Source organism: Suillus discolor (assembly GCF_016758755.1).
Source record: "Suillus discolor strain FC423 chromosome Unknown F5147scaffold_61, whole genome shotgun sequence".
In the NCBI taxonomy this organism is placed as follows: Eukaryota; Fungi; Basidiomycota; class Agaricomycetes; order Boletales; family Suillaceae; genus Suillus; species Suillus discolor.
In genome coordinates, this window is record NW_024541308.1 from 201811 (window position 1) to 218309 (window position 16499).

General features: G+C 50.3%; 4 protein-coding genes across 4 annotated transcripts; 1 reads left to right on the top strand and 3 right to left on the bottom strand.

Annotated features, from left to right (window-relative positions):
• Positions 1 to 4896: 4896 nt before the first annotated feature.
• On the bottom strand, positions 4897 to 5607 carry F5147DRAFT_777687 (uncharacterized protein; the record flags this gene model as incomplete). Its single annotated transcript, XM_041442011.1, has 1 exon — positions 4897 to 5607. The coding sequence occupies one exon, from the start codon at positions 5605 to 5607 to the stop codon at positions 4897 to 4899; it is 711 nt and encodes a 236-aa protein (XP_041288913.1).
• A 1794-nt stretch (positions 5608 to 7401) lies between these two features.
• Positions 7402 to 8400, bottom strand: F5147DRAFT_815981 (uncharacterized protein; the record flags this gene model as incomplete). Its single annotated transcript, XM_041443552.1, has 2 exons — positions 7626 to 8400; positions 7402 to 7562 (listed from the first exon to the last, which is right to left on the bottom strand). The coding sequence occupies exons 1-2, from the start codon at positions 8215 to 8217 to the stop codon at positions 7402 to 7404; spliced, it is 753 nt and encodes a 250-aa protein (XP_041288914.1). The 5' UTR covers positions 8218 to 8400.
• Positions 8401 to 10467: 2067 nt separating this feature from the next.
• On the bottom strand, positions 10468 to 14020 carry F5147DRAFT_583138 (uncharacterized protein; the record flags this gene model as incomplete). Its single annotated transcript, XM_041431699.1, has 9 exons — positions 10468 to 11454; positions 11806 to 11945; positions 11979 to 12391; positions 12461 to 12656; positions 12741 to 12945; positions 12997 to 13248; positions 13307 to 13466; positions 13682 to 13802; positions 13855 to 14020. 9 exons carry the CDS (start codon positions 14018 to 14020, stop codon positions 10468 to 10470), a joined length of 2640 nt encoding a protein of 879 aa, XP_041288915.1.
• Positions 14021 to 15699: 1679 nt separating this feature from the next.
• F5147DRAFT_714016 (uncharacterized protein) lies at positions 15700 to 16446 on the top strand. The gene has a single exon (XM_041438444.1). It carries the CDS (start codon positions 15915 to 15917, stop codon positions 16401 to 16403), a length of 489 nt encoding a protein of 162 aa, XP_041288916.1. The 5' UTR covers positions 15700 to 15914; the 3' UTR covers positions 16404 to 16446.
• The last annotated feature ends 53 nt before the right edge of the window (positions 16447 to 16499 follow it).

Genomic DNA, 16499 nt, shown 5'->3' on the forward strand with positions numbered 1-16499 from the left:
CGCGATGAGAGTCCTATCAGGTGAGAACGAGACTGAAACAACCCTCCCAGTGTGGCCCCCTAAGAGCCCACCCAATGGCTGCTCCGTCGCTGTATCCCACAACCGCACAGTCTTATCTCCAGAACTAGATGCGATGCAAGTACCATCCGATGAGAACGAGACTGACCAAACTGCTCCAGTGTGCCCCTGCATGGGGTTACCCAATAGCTGTCCTGTCATTGCATCCCATAGTCGCACAGTCTTATCCTCCGAACCAGAAACGATGCGAGTACCATCTGGTGAGAACGAGACTGAAAAAACCCCTTCAGTGTGCCCCAGTAAGGGCTCACCCAATGACTTTCCCGTCCATGCATCCCACAGCTGCACAGTCTTATCCTCCGAACCAGAAATGATGTGAGTACCATCCGGAGAGAACGAGACTGAGTAAACCCAATTAGTGTGCCCTTGCAAGGGCTCACCCAATGGCTGTCCCATCCGCGCATCCCACAGCCGCACAGTATTGTCGTATGAATCAGATGTGATGCGAGTACCGTCAGGTGAGAATGAGACCGAGCGAACCCAATTATTGTGCCCCTACAAGGGCTCACCCAATAGCTATCCTGTTGTTGCATCCCACAGCCGCACAGTGTTGTCGTATGAACCAGACGCGATGCGAGTACCATCTGGTGAGAACGAGACTGAGAAAACCCTTCCATTGTGCCCCTCTAAAGGTTTACCCAAAGGCTGTCCTGTCGCTGTATCCCATAGCCGCACAGTCTCATCCCCAGAACCAGACACGATGTGAGTGCCATCCGGGGAGAACGAGACTGAGTAAACGAAATCAGTGTGCCCCTGCAAGGGCTCACCCAATGGCTGTCCCATCCACGCATCCCACAGTCACACAGTCTTATCCTCCGAACCAGACACAGTGCGAGTCCCGTCCGGTGAGAATGAGACTGACAAAACCACTCCAGTGTACCCACTGATTACGGTCTGGGCAATCATCCAGTTCAAATCATGGCCGGATGCCAGACGAAGGTTATTCAGAAACTTTGCAGTAAAATTGGTAGCCATGGTGGAGCTGATGGGTGAGAATGGCAGCGCGGATAAATACAAATGCAGCGTGCTGCCAAACACTTGAAGAAATCTTTGTACATCCAGCATGATAGACCACAAATCTTCGTATCCAGAACGACCCTGTATTGATTTATAAGCAGTTCGTCTGACACAAATGCAGACATGTGCTCACCTTCAGCCACTTGGCAACAAGTGGAAGCACAATAATTGCATCTCTGATTGCATTGAGAAGTCTGAGTGCTTCAATCCAGAATAGCAGTCTCTCGTCATCGAAGAATGATCTAATCGCCTCTGCAAGCTCATCGTTGAAGTCCATTTTTCGAACATGCGTAGCCCAATGTCGACAGGAATAGGAGAGATGTAGGGGAATGGATGTTTTGATTCTTTGAGGCAGTCCAGTATCTTCGCGATTAGGCAAGTACGATGATTCTAAATCACACATATTGAAGCGAAGGCCATGTTCCATCACTCGAAGTGGCGCCAACACTAAGTTGTGGTGTTGCATCTTCGTCACTTCAATGAAAAAGTCTCCGCTGAATAATTTGTCTGTGAGGAACTCTTGGAAGAATGTGTGCAGGGGTCTGACGGGGATGCATGAGTCCGTTGTGCCACTGAGGAGGGATCCCATATGCTGTACGATGTCCAGTTTGTAATGTTTGTTGTGGTTCAGAAAACAGTCCCGCATGGCGTTGAGGGAATCGAATGAGAGGGGTTCAGCTGTGCTGAGTATTTGTCCCATCACAGAACGAAACCCCGCTAATGCTTCCTGGTACTCGACATCGCCATACTCGTGTTGTGGCCAGATTTCTGCCAAAATGAATTGATACATATCATACAGCTTGTTGGTCCATTTCCCAGGATCGCAATTCACGACAGTTTCAAAGCGAGACCTTGGGTTTACGCCGGGAAGGTCTTTCATAATGTATTCGCATGCAAGACGTGCCCACTTGAAAAGTCCATCGGCTTTCGCAGCGAAGTTTGCAAACTCTTTCTCCCCAAAACGCGATAGCCCTTGTAAGTTGTGAGATACGAAGGGTAACTTCTAGCACTACCAGGATCCCCTTCCCTACAGCAGTCTTTGTTAAGTTGTCAGACCCCATGGCAATCGGGTCCGTTGTCACGGGTCGGTCTGGTGTACTCGCGATGCATTGGGCCACGCGTGCACTCCTCCGAGGCTCAGTCGCCAATGCCTCCTCACCCACAAGCAAGGGCATCAACGCCAGGTGAGCGACCTTCGTGAAGGCATTGCCAACGTCATGTTCAGTATACTCGCCGGGGGTTCACACAGTCCCGGGAGCATCAAATGCATACATCCTAGACAGTGCATCCGGCAGCAGGTTCTCCACACCTGGTAAGTATTTCACCTCAAAATCAAATTCGCCGATTTTCTCAATCCACCTCGCCTGTCTGCCAGATAGATTGCGCTGGTTCAGCAGATGAACCAGCCCCTTGTGGTCTGTGAGCCACACAAACCTCACGCCCTGTAGGATATCCCGGTGCCTCAACATGGTCTCAACCCCGGCTAACATCTCTTGCTCGTGCACAGGGTAATTCCATTGTGCCGGGTTCAGCTTAGCTGAGTAAAAGGCCGCTATCTTTGCTGTGCGCCAATCGGCGCCCTGGGCTACTACGCCTCCAATCCCACCTAAGCAGGCATCCGTCATCATATATATGGTCGGTGCCTCCAGCCCATAAACCAAGGGCACACAACAGTGGGGTGCGCAGGTTGCCACGTACTGCTTAATTGTTTCAAAGGCGCGTTGCTGGGTGTAGTCCCACTTAAAAGGTACGGCGTCCCCAGTCACTTCAGACAGCACACCTAACGGGATACGGACTCGATAGATGTCATCTGCTAAGTACCCCACTGATCCGATGAACCCCCGACAGAGGTCCCGGTTCGTCGGTGTCTTCCAGTTCAAAATGTTGTCTACCTTTTCTGGGTCCATGCGGATGCCGTTTCTACCCACAATTCGGCCCAGGATCTTGACGTCGTCGCACAAGAACTGGATTTTCTTTTGACTCAGGTAAAGCTTCTCTCTGTCCAAAATCTTAAGGACAGTTTTAACATGGTCGATGTGTTCAGACAGTGTATCCGAATATATTATGATATCATCAAGGTACACATCCATCCAAGTACCGAGGAACTCGCCAAACAGGTAATTCATCAACGCCTGGTAAGTCGTGGGCGCGTTACAGTCCCCCTGCTGAAGAACATGGCTAATCATGTTCCCATCAGGCGTAGTCATAGCAGTGCAGTGCACATGCTCCGGCACCACCCTTATCTGCTCATATGCGTCTTGTCCATCCAGGATGGACTTGAACTTCTTCCCAGCAACTCGGTGCAGGATGCCTTCCATGTCCGGCAGAGGTGAGGTCAACTTCCTAGTGTTCTTGTTCCGCTCACGCAAGTCCACCACAGTACGCAGTTTGTCTGATCCCGGCTTATGGATAAACAGCGTGGGAACAGTGTTCCCGGCGCTGGTGACTTGCCAGCGACCCGAGGCCAGGTACGATCTCCGCTTGTCCGCTGAAGGTTCAACGATACTGCGAGGCATGAACAATGCTCCTGACTGTATCTATAATTGTTGTAAGGTCGTGCGTTGCCTAGTCTGCTATACTTGAGACGACAAGTGCGTTCGACCCTAAAGGGGAAGCGAGTGCAGCAAGGATCTAGAGGTATGCGCTGAAAGCGCTACTGGTTGGCCAATGCGAAGCGCGGGAAAGCGCAGGTGCGCGCGAGAATGCGCGAAGCGTGGGAATGCGCGCGCGTGTATGCGGAAACAAGAGAGAGTAAGAGTGAGTTTGCTTAGGTGATGATATGATGTAAGACAAGAGAAGGGAGATGCGAGGTGTAAACAAATAGATTTCTACTATGTTCTGCTAGGTAAATAGTGGGTAGTAACCAGTAAGTCCTCTGTCGTTCTGGTGGGAGAGTAAGTTCGTAAGTAAGTATGTACTGCTGGCGCTTAAGTATGGCGCCTAAGCGCTGTCATGCGGAGCTGAAGCGCTACCGAGTAAGGTATGTAAAGATATATGTAAGTAAGGGTCCATGATAAAAATAAAGATGGAACGATATGCAAATGTGAGAAATGGAAATATACGCACTAGGGAACTTGGTGGACAGTGGATGGATGCTTCCGGATGGCTGGCGCTATAGGGCGCTACAGCGCGGGAAAGCTGCGCCTCATATAGAGATAGCTGCAGGTAGCACACAGAGTGATGCTACAAGTTCGTGCCATGTACTCCCCAGTGAAAACTGCCATATTGCACAATGAGAGGCATGAGTCTCTACACCGCCCACTGAGGTCTCAAAGGTTCAGGGCAGCATGACGGTCGCCACGGGTAGATCTTCCCCTCATCAATGAGGGGTATCGTGTGATTTATTGCACGCAAGGGGGGTAGGTTCGTCTCGCTTGCTTTAGCACACGACGGCCTGGCTAACTCATTCAGTCGCGCCCCTACTCTGTCCAGGTTTTCCTTGTAGACCTCGGACATATGCGACTCCAGGGTCGTCACCTGCTCGCCCTTCATGGGTTGCTGATCAACACTCCCGATTACGACTCTAGGTGGGTTTAGCCCGATCATCACCTTATGTTGGAACAGAAATGGGGTTCCCAGCACTAAGTCATAATTTTGCAGGTTAATAATGTCGAAGTATCATTTCGAATCGATCGACTGGTACTTCAGCTGAGCTGTAGCTCCATGGTTGACCTTCGACCGAGATCCCTGGATGGCTAGTTGCACGACGATAGGTTTAGCGAGCTCGATGCGAGGTATTTTGAGCTGATCCGCTAATGTTACTGACATGAAATCCAATAGCGATCCGGAATCAATCAACGCTCAGGCCAGCTGTCCATTGATATGGATGGTGACTACCAAGGGCTTCGGTATCACGCGTTTGAAGTCCTTGGCTACTGCAGCTGTCCTATGTATTGCAGGGTAAGTCCCTGCTGGAATTTGCTGCCCATTAAGCTCAACTACGAACAGGTGGGTGTCCTTACACATGATCTTAGCGTCTGGAGGCGGTGTGTAAATTCTTCGCGCCACTTCGTCTATCTGACTTTCAGCTGGTGTCATCGGCCCTCTCTCTAGAAGCCGGAGGATGTCATATTCTGGTGCATTTCTCATTATTTCATCACATAGCTTCCCATATGCTCGGGTCAGCCTAGACTTGAACCAGCGGGCTACTTCAAACATTTCACGCAGCAACAGGTGGACAGGTATTGGGACTCGAAATGCTTTGGCATAGTCCCGAACCTCATACGAACTGTCATGCAATCGTAAGCACTCGAAGCGTTCAGGATGTGAGTAATACACTAAGTCCTTTTTATAGGGTCCATTTGCTTGTAGAATGACGGCTGCTCTTGGCCCCAGCACTTCTCCTATAGAGGGTCCTGGGGGTTTTGTCCTCAGCCTCCATATTTTGTCGGATGAGTAACCTCTTAGTTTGCCTACGTGTCTGAAGTACCATCCCTCCAAACAGAACAATGGGTTCAGCAACAACGTGGTGAGTATCGTCATCTCGGGGTCACGCCTATCCTCACGGTCCATGATCGCATGTTCCAGGTCCGACACTCAATACACTAGGAACTGGTCTGGGTCTGGTTGCCTGTTCTCGTCATCGCCCGGGTAGTACCCAGAGCCTAGATTCAGTAGGTACATTGCTCGTTCAGCTAAAGGGTTGCCCATGGTGGTGGGCACCAGATTGGGGGTTCTATCGGGTATGTTTCCCTCATAGTCTAAGGTCATAGAGGCACACGCTAACCCCGACAAATTGTTAGATCTCAACGGGTCATCTAGTGGCGCCTCTCGTCCATCGTTGTTGAGGATGTCCATCGTTGTTGAGGATGTCCATACCGTAGTGCTGCATGGCCGGGGGTGCGTTTCTACTCCCTCCAGCCTTCACAGTCATTTTCTGCGGACAATTCCTTGATATATGTCTGGGCTGGTGGCATACGTAGCATAGCCCTTCAGCAGCGTGACATTCCTTCTCTGCTGGGCTGAGTTTCTCAGGCCTTCTTTCATTATGTGAGTCCTTGGTCCTTCCACCATCTTTTCACTGACTACCAGTGTCCTTAGATTGTCCACTGCCCTGGGACCTACGGTCTCCTCCGGTTCGATCGTTACGTCGGCGGTCACCCCGCCTCTCCTTACGGTCGTTAGTCTTGGGTTGAGACCCCCCGTCCTCCTTCACCCCTTTGGGATTGGAGTTTCCACCACCGCCGTCCTTGGCTCGTCGCTCTCTCGACCGTGTGGGTACAGAGTGCGCGATCTCTATGATCTCGGCCGCGCTCTGTACTTCTCTGAACGAAGATGACTCCGGATTAAGCTCCTTCTTCCAGAGCTCCGTTTGGATACTAGGGTTGAGACCGGTCCAAAGGCGAGTCACTTGCTGCCTTTCTGCTACGTCTCCTATCATATTCCATAGCTCACTTAGTTTATAGATATATTCCCTAACGGTTTTCTCATTCTGATAACTCCGGTTGAGTTTTTCCCTTTGCTTCATCCTGAAGTCAATAGGGAAACAGTGGTTGAACAATTCGGTAAAGAACCTCTGGAGTCTCCAACGGTATGGGTCTCCTGACACCTCTCGCGTGTAGAACTCATGCACTCGCCCTTTCAGGTAATGAGCTAGGACGAACACCCTCCTTTTCCTCTCCACTTGCCCATCTTTGACATATGCGGTCCCTTCCGTCAAGAATTGATGGAACGCTCGGGAGTCCGGAGAGCTGTCGTAGTTCACAGGTGGGATGGGTTTTAAAGTGTTTTTCTTATTCTTACGACTATGTTTCTTCTTAGTGCGTTTCCGCGAGGACGTCGTACTGGAGTCATCCGATGACGACTCACTGGACTCAGACGATTCAGAGGAGGATTCGGACGAGCTCGACGATGAGCTCGAGTCACTAGAGTCCTCGCTGTCACTTGGGTCATGTGAGGTACATTTCTTCTTTCTCTTTGTTTTCTTACTCTTACTCTTCTTTGAGTTTTCAGCCTACTGAGGGCCTGTCCAATATAGCTCCGAGGTGCCACCTGCTGGATGGGTTCCATTGCCTGTGGCGTGGATCTAGCTGGTGGGGGGCTGGATGCCCTTTCTAGCACCTGGTTCACCATACCATCTACAGGGTTGGATGGTTTCTTTCGACCTTTCCTCCCACCGCTACCCTCGTTTAAGGCAAGCCTCACTTCCAACTCTTGGATGCGGGCTTCATACTGTTTAGATACTTTTTCCTTAATAGCTTTTACAGCAGATTCAGCTCTAGCACAGGGTACGTACTCCCCCTTATCCCGGGGGGCCGAGATCAAGCTATCGTCTTCCCGAGATTCATCGAGGGATCGGAGAACCTCTCATTGCTCCTCACGCTCGGCTTCCTCGTACTCTCGGGCCAGACGGAAGGTCTCTAGTGCCGCCCTTTGGGCGTCAAGGTCCACTTCTCCGTCTTCTAGCTCGACATCACCCCAGTTTCGGGGGTCAGGAGCTTTTCCCTTGTCCCGGGAGGTACCCTCACCTCAGGACTCGGTACTTTCTCTGTTGAGGTTCAAGGTGCGCTGCCTGGCCTCAATTTTCTTACGATTGTTTTCAGTTAGCTCATTCTCCGCTAACTTTACCAGGTTTTCTTGTTCCTGGCTCAACTCAGAGGAAGCTCGCCTCTCTTCGGAGGCTTCGTGTGACGGGACTCTTTTCCCGTGCTTCCCTTGAATGTTTGTCCATTCGCTAGGCTGGTCGTCACCAGACTCGGTGGATTTCTCACTGGACGTTAGATCAGACTCATCGTGCAGATCAAAGGTGACCCTGGGTCTCTTATATTCTTCTCTACTGACTTCTGAGTTTACAGATGTTTCTATGGTGTCTGCCCTTGCCAAAGCCGACTTTCTGGGCTTCGGACCTGAAGGTTTCAACGCCCCGATAGGGGTCGCCTCGAGTGCGCCAGGCATCGAGGGAATACGCGTCAACACCACATCGCTATACAAGCGGATGGGGGTGTCAACAGAATACGCAGGGGAAGGCGCCTGTGGCGTTGCTTCCCCCGGAGGGGCAGAGATGGTAGATAGAGAGGACTCACTATTAGCGCGAGGCAGCAAGGCTGTCTTCGCGTTCAGGGTCGATTGGTCGTTAGGCGCTTGACGTGCACGAGACTGGGTTCGGTAACGAGTAGTTGACATAGTTGTAGTGTTGATAATGATATTGTTGCCTATATTCAAAACGACGGGTTGGCCAAACCAGAGTTCCTGAATCAAAGGCGAGTGTAAGAGTTAAGCTTGTTGAAGGTTAAAAAATATGTGACGGCGGTAAGAAGCGATAAGCTTTTAGAGACATCACAAGGGTAGAGAATTCAGACGTTCAAGTACATCAGGAAAACCCCAACTTACTTAAGCTTGCCTTAAACAGACTTAAGTCGTACTTAGTGACTTAGCCTACTTTGCTAGAAATTCAAATTTGACATATTCAGGAAAAAGTTGTTCAGTCATATTAGCATACATATTTTGTTACAGGTTACACTAAAAAAATACAAAATTTACTAGGTAGATGATGCATGAGAGAGGAAACAAATGTGGCTAAGTTGATTAAGCAAGATTAAGTAAGTTGGGGTTTTCCTGATGTAACCAGATATAAGATAGGATTCAAGAGCGCCAACTGTTACAATACTAGGTAGGTTTCTTATATACAGTAAGGTATTCAGTGGCTCGTGATTATTCTAACAGACATATGATTCTCTCATGTTTCAGATAATGTACGTGGCAGGGGGCTTAGTAGCTCGCACTTAGTCAGTGATCGGCCTGGACCAGTCCATCCGTCACACGCCACTACGGTACTTACGTTGTGCATGTCTGCACTCTTGCACACCACCATGTCTCGACTTTGTCTTATAACTCAACACTTTTCGCGCCGGTCTCTATCTCGACCTTCGATATTTAATTTAGTTGAGAGTAATTCAAATTCAATGTATTTTCGTATTGATCTGCAGACTTGCAGGCCTATGCATTGGCCTGCGCACGTCTCACCAGCTTAATCTGACGATTCTGACCCATCATGTAGTATTTACTGGCAGTCCCCTGTGAGTCCTAGTGGAAACTCGGATACATCAGTGGCCTCAGATGCTCCAAAGTGTGTCATACAAACTTTGAGTTATTGCTGCCCTTGCTATCAACAGACATCGAAGGCTCATGTACATGACGGGAGGCCCACAACTACAGCGTCGTTTACGCGTCTCAATTGCCAAGCGTTCGTGGTTACCCCTTTGACTGGATAATGTCTAATTTGCATGCGCTGTGGCAACCATTGTGGTCTGTGGCCTTGGTGGCTAGGAGTCGGCACATGCACAGGTCAATGCTTGTGGACGGACGATATGGGCAGTATAAATGTGCAGGACCTCATCAGGCTCCTCACTGCTAACCCGTCTGTAATTCAATGGTGGGCATCGACCTTCCCTAGTATTCTCTCTTCGCTCACCAGTTGTTTAGCCTAAATTTACCATACTCCCGCACATGAGCCTGCACTTTGTCCTATATGAGGACGAACGCGTCGAGGATAACACCGACCTGGAAGACGAGCACACAATCACCGCTTACGGTGATCTCTCCCCCAGCCCAGGAGAAATGCTTGGCTTTCCTCCAAACGATCTTCGTCGCCGTAATCAATTGCGTTTGAAGGCGCGACGTAAGAGTCCTCAGTACAGTCCACCGGTGCGCATCGTATTTGCATAGTTAGGTGCACTCTTATTGATGGTTACACAACAGATTCCGGACGGGAAATTCTGGGACCCACTGACGTTTTCAGAAATTTCGACTCCTTTAACGCCTGCCGAGTTTTTCAATAGATTTAAACACTCTGTACGACGTGCTTTTCAGCTTGCACAAGCAGAAGCTGCTGAGGCCGAGGTCCAATCTTGTGCAGCTGACTCAGGAGAGTCGACTTTTAGTGACTCGAATGCTTCATATGATTCCGAACCGGGGCAGTCGGTGACAGTAAAGGATTTCCCTTCTACTTATGATCTGATCGAGGAATGGAGGAAACTGCCTCTGAGACCTGGAATTCCGAAATGGGATATCGGTGATTGAGCGTGGTTGTATTATACTTACTACCCATGGATACACACGTAATGTTGAGCAGGGAACTTGGAGCTGTATTCGATTAAGCATGTATGTGTTACATCGACAGAAAATTCAATACAAGGGTGTATTATGCGTATGTTAAAGAGGTCTCGCAGATGCGGTGAGGAGAAAAGGGAAAATTGGAAAGACTTGTTGATGCGCATGCGTATGTATACTACATAAGATGAAGTGGGAAATGATGTGTGAACAGAAAGCACAACCAGAAAACAAAATCACCTCGAAATCGTAAATTCAATTCGATATCAAATGTCGGAGGGGCAGAAAGCAACCGCCCGCCAAATCCCCGACACACAGATAAGCTTAATCCAGAGGGACCAAAAAACTCGCCAGCGCCCAGCCCACTTCTCCCCTGACTTTCGCATCTCTGCCTCCTCCCTCCGCATCAACAAGCTCCCGAACTAGTAACAAACAATCCTCCCCGTCATCCACATATAATGGTAAATCTGGATGGGTGCTGGGGTGCCCATACTCTCTGAGCACATCAAACGTATCTCCAGATCGCAACTCGAAGAACGGTAAACCCCGATACGATACTCCAGCAGGTGGAATACACATGTGTATTGCGGCACATTGGTAGAGCGCGCGTAGCCCTTGCAAGTCCGTGGTGCGGCGAGTGGGGGTATGCGGCGACTGAGTTCGAGTTGGGGTGGGCGGCATTTGGTATGCAGGCAGCGCACTATCTGTGGTATAATAACTTGGTGCAAGTGAGCTCGGAGCTCCGAGGCTCTTGACAGAACTTGATCGCGTCCTGTGGTGTGATGGCCGGAATGTATCTGTGATCTTACTTTTGAGGCTTGGTCGTCTCTGCTGGACACGCCCCCGATCTCTGTCGTTGTCTTCCTGCTCCTCATCGAACGTAGCGAATGACGACGGGCTTGGTGGGGGATCAAGTCCAAAGGGTATGTTGCTAATTATTGGCCCAGGCAGACTCTTCATTCGTGTGGGCTTGAGGCGCGGTGGAGAGACGCCACTGCGAAATTGTGATGGCAGTTGTAGGGCAGAAGGCATAGGTGGTACATCCTCGATCCCCCTCCAAATATTCGCACCAGGACCAAGGTTACTCTTGTATGACTTGCCCGATTTCCCAGATTTCCCAGAACGCAGCGACTCATCGGAAAGTTTGCGGGCAATAGGACCGGTGGGGATATTGTTCGTACTCCCACTGCGTCGTCGACCAGTGATATCGTAAGAATTGGGGTGCGAGTGTGACGCACGCGACGCTGGATTGAACGAGGAAGACGATGATTGTGAGCTGCGGTGGTCATAGGAGTTCTGAAAACTGCGAGGCTCGTAAGAACTTTGCGAGTTATGGGGGTCGTAGGAATTCTGTGAGCTGCGAGGGTCATTTGATCGGTAGTGTGTGTCGTATGATCCAGAACCAGACGAATGGCGCGCATCATACTCCTTCTCTCGCGCATACTTCGTTTCATCCCTCCTAGACCGACCATCATATGACTCCTTGGACGCATAACGGGCATCATATGACCCCTGGTGCTGATGCTGATGCTGCCTTGGACGCGTAGGTGATACTTGCGAATCGAGAGAGCCAATCACAGCAGCAAGGTTTGTTAGTTTTGCACCTTGCTGTGGTGAAGTACGATGTTGCACTTGCTGCGGTACTTGGTACTGTGGAATCACAGGACGCAGCCGCTCCATCTTTCTGGGCGGATTGACAATCGCCAACGACCCAAGCACGCCCAACACATCACCCCATCGCTCACGCCAGACACGAACTGTCTCGCCTCCACCCGCTGGTCGGTCCGCATGCTCCATATTGTCTCTCATTGCTCCCGCACCTCCAGCCTCAAGACCCTCCCCTTCCACCTGCAGCGCATCCCACAACTCTCCCCACCGCTCCATTACAACTCTCCAAAATGCATCCATCGCCCTGGCTAAGTCTAGCACCACCCCATCAATCCCACGCTCCAGCAGCTTTACATACACAGGCAACTCCAGCGCAAGCTGCCCCCGCAATGCAACGTAGCTCTGGCTTGCCTGTAGCAGCGCCTCTGGCGGGCGGTTCTTGCGCGTGATTGGGAGATGCAGTAAGTGCATATGCAGCGGCTGCAGAGTGTGCAGTGCACTGAGAAGCTTGAGTGGCGCAACCGATGTGCCTTTGAGGGATTGGAGAGAGGGAAGGATGTGTGCATGGAGTTCGTGCTCAAGTTCTTGTACGAGATCAACTAGTCCGGTACAGAGCGAGAGGAAGGCATCGAAGGCTTCGCTTTGGCCGGTTCCTAAAGTGTCTGGTGAAGAAGGGGGAGTGTTATTCAGATTGGGATTGTTCTGGGACAGTTCAGGGCTGACGGTGACGCCAATGACGCCTGAAAATGCCCATCCCCACTTGACGAGTGCCCCAAACAGCGTATGGAGAGTCCGGGCATAGCCAAATGCGTCCCGAGCAAGATGGGAGAGCGTAGTGATGTGCGACTTGAGCCTGCTTTCGAGGGCTACAAGGAGGGCAGCTTCGGCATTTTCGGAGTCGGGTTCTATTTCTGAAACGTGGATGGAGCCTTTTTGTTTCGAGGGTGACTTGGCGGACGAGGCAAGGGGCTTTGGAGTGCGTAGAGAACGCATGCGTGAGACGGAGGCGTTTACCACGCCAACCTTGGGTATGCCGATGGATCCTACACTGCCTGCTCCAGGGCCATCTTTGGAGTGTCCAGATCCGAGGACCTCTCTGACGACTTCTACCCGCCTTCGTCCCTCGTTCACAGCACGAGCTACTTCTTCCACCTTCTGCTTCGCCTCTCTCAGTTTATCGAGCCCTTCAGCTCCCTCCCTCAGTTTCCCAAAGGCCTCGCCTATGCTCTCTGAAGTTACGATAACGAGCGGCTCCGGGGTAGCACTGATCACGGCGCCCAGTAGTAACCCGTACTTCAGCAACCGCTGAACCGGCTTGATTAACAAACTCGGTAGGTCCCAAGCATGCGTGTGTGCTTCGACGAGTTCTTTGCTCTCCTTGAGCCACCGCGAGAATTGAGGGGTGAGCTGCGGTGGTGTATTGAGGGCGTCGAGGTGTGCAAGTGCACGAGGGTGTGCGGTGATGTACGTCGTGTATGGGGGTGCAAAGAGGGGTACCTGAGTGATGTTAAGCATCAGTGTGAAGTCGCACCTAATATCGAGAGATTAAACTCACCACCTCCAGGAAGATTTCGCCTACGCCCTTGCCTCCTTCTTCGATGGCTATCTCGAGCTTTGACACGAGCATGTCAGAAAGGACAGCGAGTTCAGAAATGTTGCGGAAAATAATACGTGTATCAGCGACAGATAGTGGAGGCTCGCCCACCGGGCGTAAACTTGAAAGCTGTGTTGGAACCTTGGAATCAGTCAGAGGACCTACTGAATGAGCAGTTAGTGAATTGGATGACCATAGAGAGTCATGGAAGGACCTATTTGGGTAAATGTAGGTACATTCAATTGAATAGAAGGCACGTTGAGCTGTATTGTCGGTGGGCAAAGGCTCGAGACGGATACGTCGGAAGTGGAGATGGTGCTAACTGTGCGTGAAGACAAGGATGAGCATGTACCTGAGCTCGACTTGGTGGATTCGGAACTTGAGCTAGACCCAGGGTTTGAAATTTCTGAACCCGAGACTGGGCGTGTACATGAGAAACCGAATGACGGAGGGTGACCTGGGATGGATTAGAATACTTTTCAAATGCCTTAAAAAGTAGAAGGACTCACCAGACGCCAACCTCATATACACATCCCTGATGAGTGCTAAATCACTTGCATAGGCACGTTCAGAGGTCAGAAGTTCGAGCAGAGCATGTTGGCGTTTTGTGATGGCTGGTGCGGGTATAGGGGGGGCTGTGGTCGAATCCTCCTCTGAGCGTTGTTGACTTGACATCGCACTCCGATCCTCTGACAGCTCAAGGCGGTTATCAGTTCGTAGTCTTGATTTGATAGGTAGGGAGAGGGGTAGAGTGGAAGGAGGGAGGGGGAGCTCCTTGTCTTTAGGGAAACGAGTGGATTGTATAAGAGTATGAGCCGATTCCATGGTAGGAGTATGGCCGGCGTTAGGTGTATCAGCACCGACGGAATCGGTATAAGCAGCGACGGGTCCGGTATAGCTGGTGTATAAGGCAGTAGCAAGGGTATCATCAACCAGGTGTTCTGTTTCCCTTTCTCTATCGAATTCGTCCTCGAATTCGTCAACAACTCCAAGAACGGAGTTGAGATCGGGTGTGGAGCCGAGAGCCTCCAAGAGTTGTGATAGAGATGAAAAACTAGGAGTGCGAAGGACGGGAACCATCTCTGACTCTGGCGCTAAATGGAGGGTTGGCAACATCTTTGGCAGCTGTTGGCGCGTGGCAGGAGGCGCTGCGATAGGATGTGATGATCCAAGGGTTGGTTCTAGTTGTGATTGTTGTAGATCTAGACCTTCTAGTTCTCTTGATCGTCGTCTAGCTTCTTCCGCTATCATAGAATTACGACCAGGTCGAAGTGCTGATCTTGGTGGTGGCACAAGTAGCGTAGTCCTAGGCTCCTCTGACAGACGGTGTGATGGTCGTGGTTTCGATGTCTGTTGTAGCTGCTGGTTATTAATGGATGCGTGCTCGTTGCATCCGCTAGCCTCGAGGTTCCTAAAATCTAAATGCTCTGCCTCTGAGCTTGCAATGTCCGTCATTCTAATTTAGTTGCCAGCCAGCCTTGAGGCAGTCGTAGATCCGTTTAAACGTCAACTTATTACTTAGCCACGCTAAGTATGGGCCTGGGCTGTCGAGTTGCCTGTTACACTCGTGTTCGCAACCTGTCCACTGCGTTTATACCATCAACATTAGCATCGACCTCCATGTTGACCATCACGATCAGTGAGGGCGCTTGGGCGCTTGACTTGCCTATCTTGGCCTGCCTTCTTCGTGTGTCCTTCGTGTGGTTCCCTTGCCGATAATGTCACTATCTTCCGAAGTACCAGAACGTGGTTAAGGAGAAACGAGATATAGTCAGTAATTTCGACTTCTCCCTTTATTCAATTGCCAGCTCACCATTTGAAACTAGGCTTCGCGATGAGCCAGACTCCGCAAGTTGTAACCGGCGAGTGCCCAACAGGTTCACATCGTTAAGCAGCCCGTCACCATAAGTTTCAAACTCCGGTTATGCGTGCAGGCCGTTCTACGCTTGACACCGCCTGGTACTATGTGCAGGGACGTCTGCACACGGGATACCAGAATCCAGTTTAGCCTGCCTGCTCATGCCTGCTTCTTCCAAGGTCACCGTGGCAATGTGTTCAAGTCTTCCAAACTTACACTGGCATCCATCACGCGCACAATTGCCGTGAGCTATACTATTAATACTATGCACCTCGTTGCTCTGGGCGGCTCACCTATGAATGTGCGGATTCAAAACCTAACCTAACGGAACGCCCCGAGCTGGCCATTTTCGCCTTCGACGATGTCAGTAACCTCCTCGAACTTTGAAGCACTCCGATCGACATCCCTTGCCACTCACACAAGAACACAGATACCCAAGGAAGCCCAACTGCGGTATGTAATTTTACAGTTTTTCTTTCTATTACAGCTTTTGATGAGCACATCTGTGCTTTCATTTTCCTTGACTCGTCTTGCTCTCCTCCCGCATACAGACATCTTTGACCGGCTTGTTCAGTAATTCCTTGCCATTTGTCTGTCAACAACATTCTATTTCTCGTCACCAGCCTGCGCGCAAATGGTCTGAACTGTTGCTCTATATGCTTTCGGCCTTTAATTCCTCACACCTATGATGGTGCTTGGCATCTCAAATATATGAGGACACTCAGTATATCAATGCATGTTAGTATTATTTGTGTGGCTTTTCTGCAGCAGATTGATAGCAATTGTGTAGAAATTTGTTTCGTCAGTCACTATTGTCCTGTCTGTACATATGCACTGCATATCTGTGGTACTTCGGTAACCCGCTTGCTTCGTGCCTATACTTGTCTGTGCGCGTTGTCTTTGGACTCGTTTTCACTCGTCCATGTGCATTTCCGTTTATTCCAACTTGTTTGCATCAGTCAGCACTCATTTGCACCTGCTGCCGCTCATTTTTTTGTTCATACCTGCTGTTACTTGTTGCAGAATGTCTGTACGTACCCTCCACATTTCCGCTTCTTTCTGTCTGCCGCCATTTGTCTTTCATTACCTGCCCTTGTAGTATGCACCTGCCACCATACATCATTACTCGTTTGCACACGTCAAAAATTGTCTGCACGATCGAGAATAGCTGACTCGCCCGTAGATGGTGCTGTGCTATAGATTACATTGATTTCCAGGTGGAGTCTTTGGGATCTTGTTTGGGATACTACTCAGGTTTAGATTCGAATTGTTCTTCTATCAATCCAACTCTTCTAG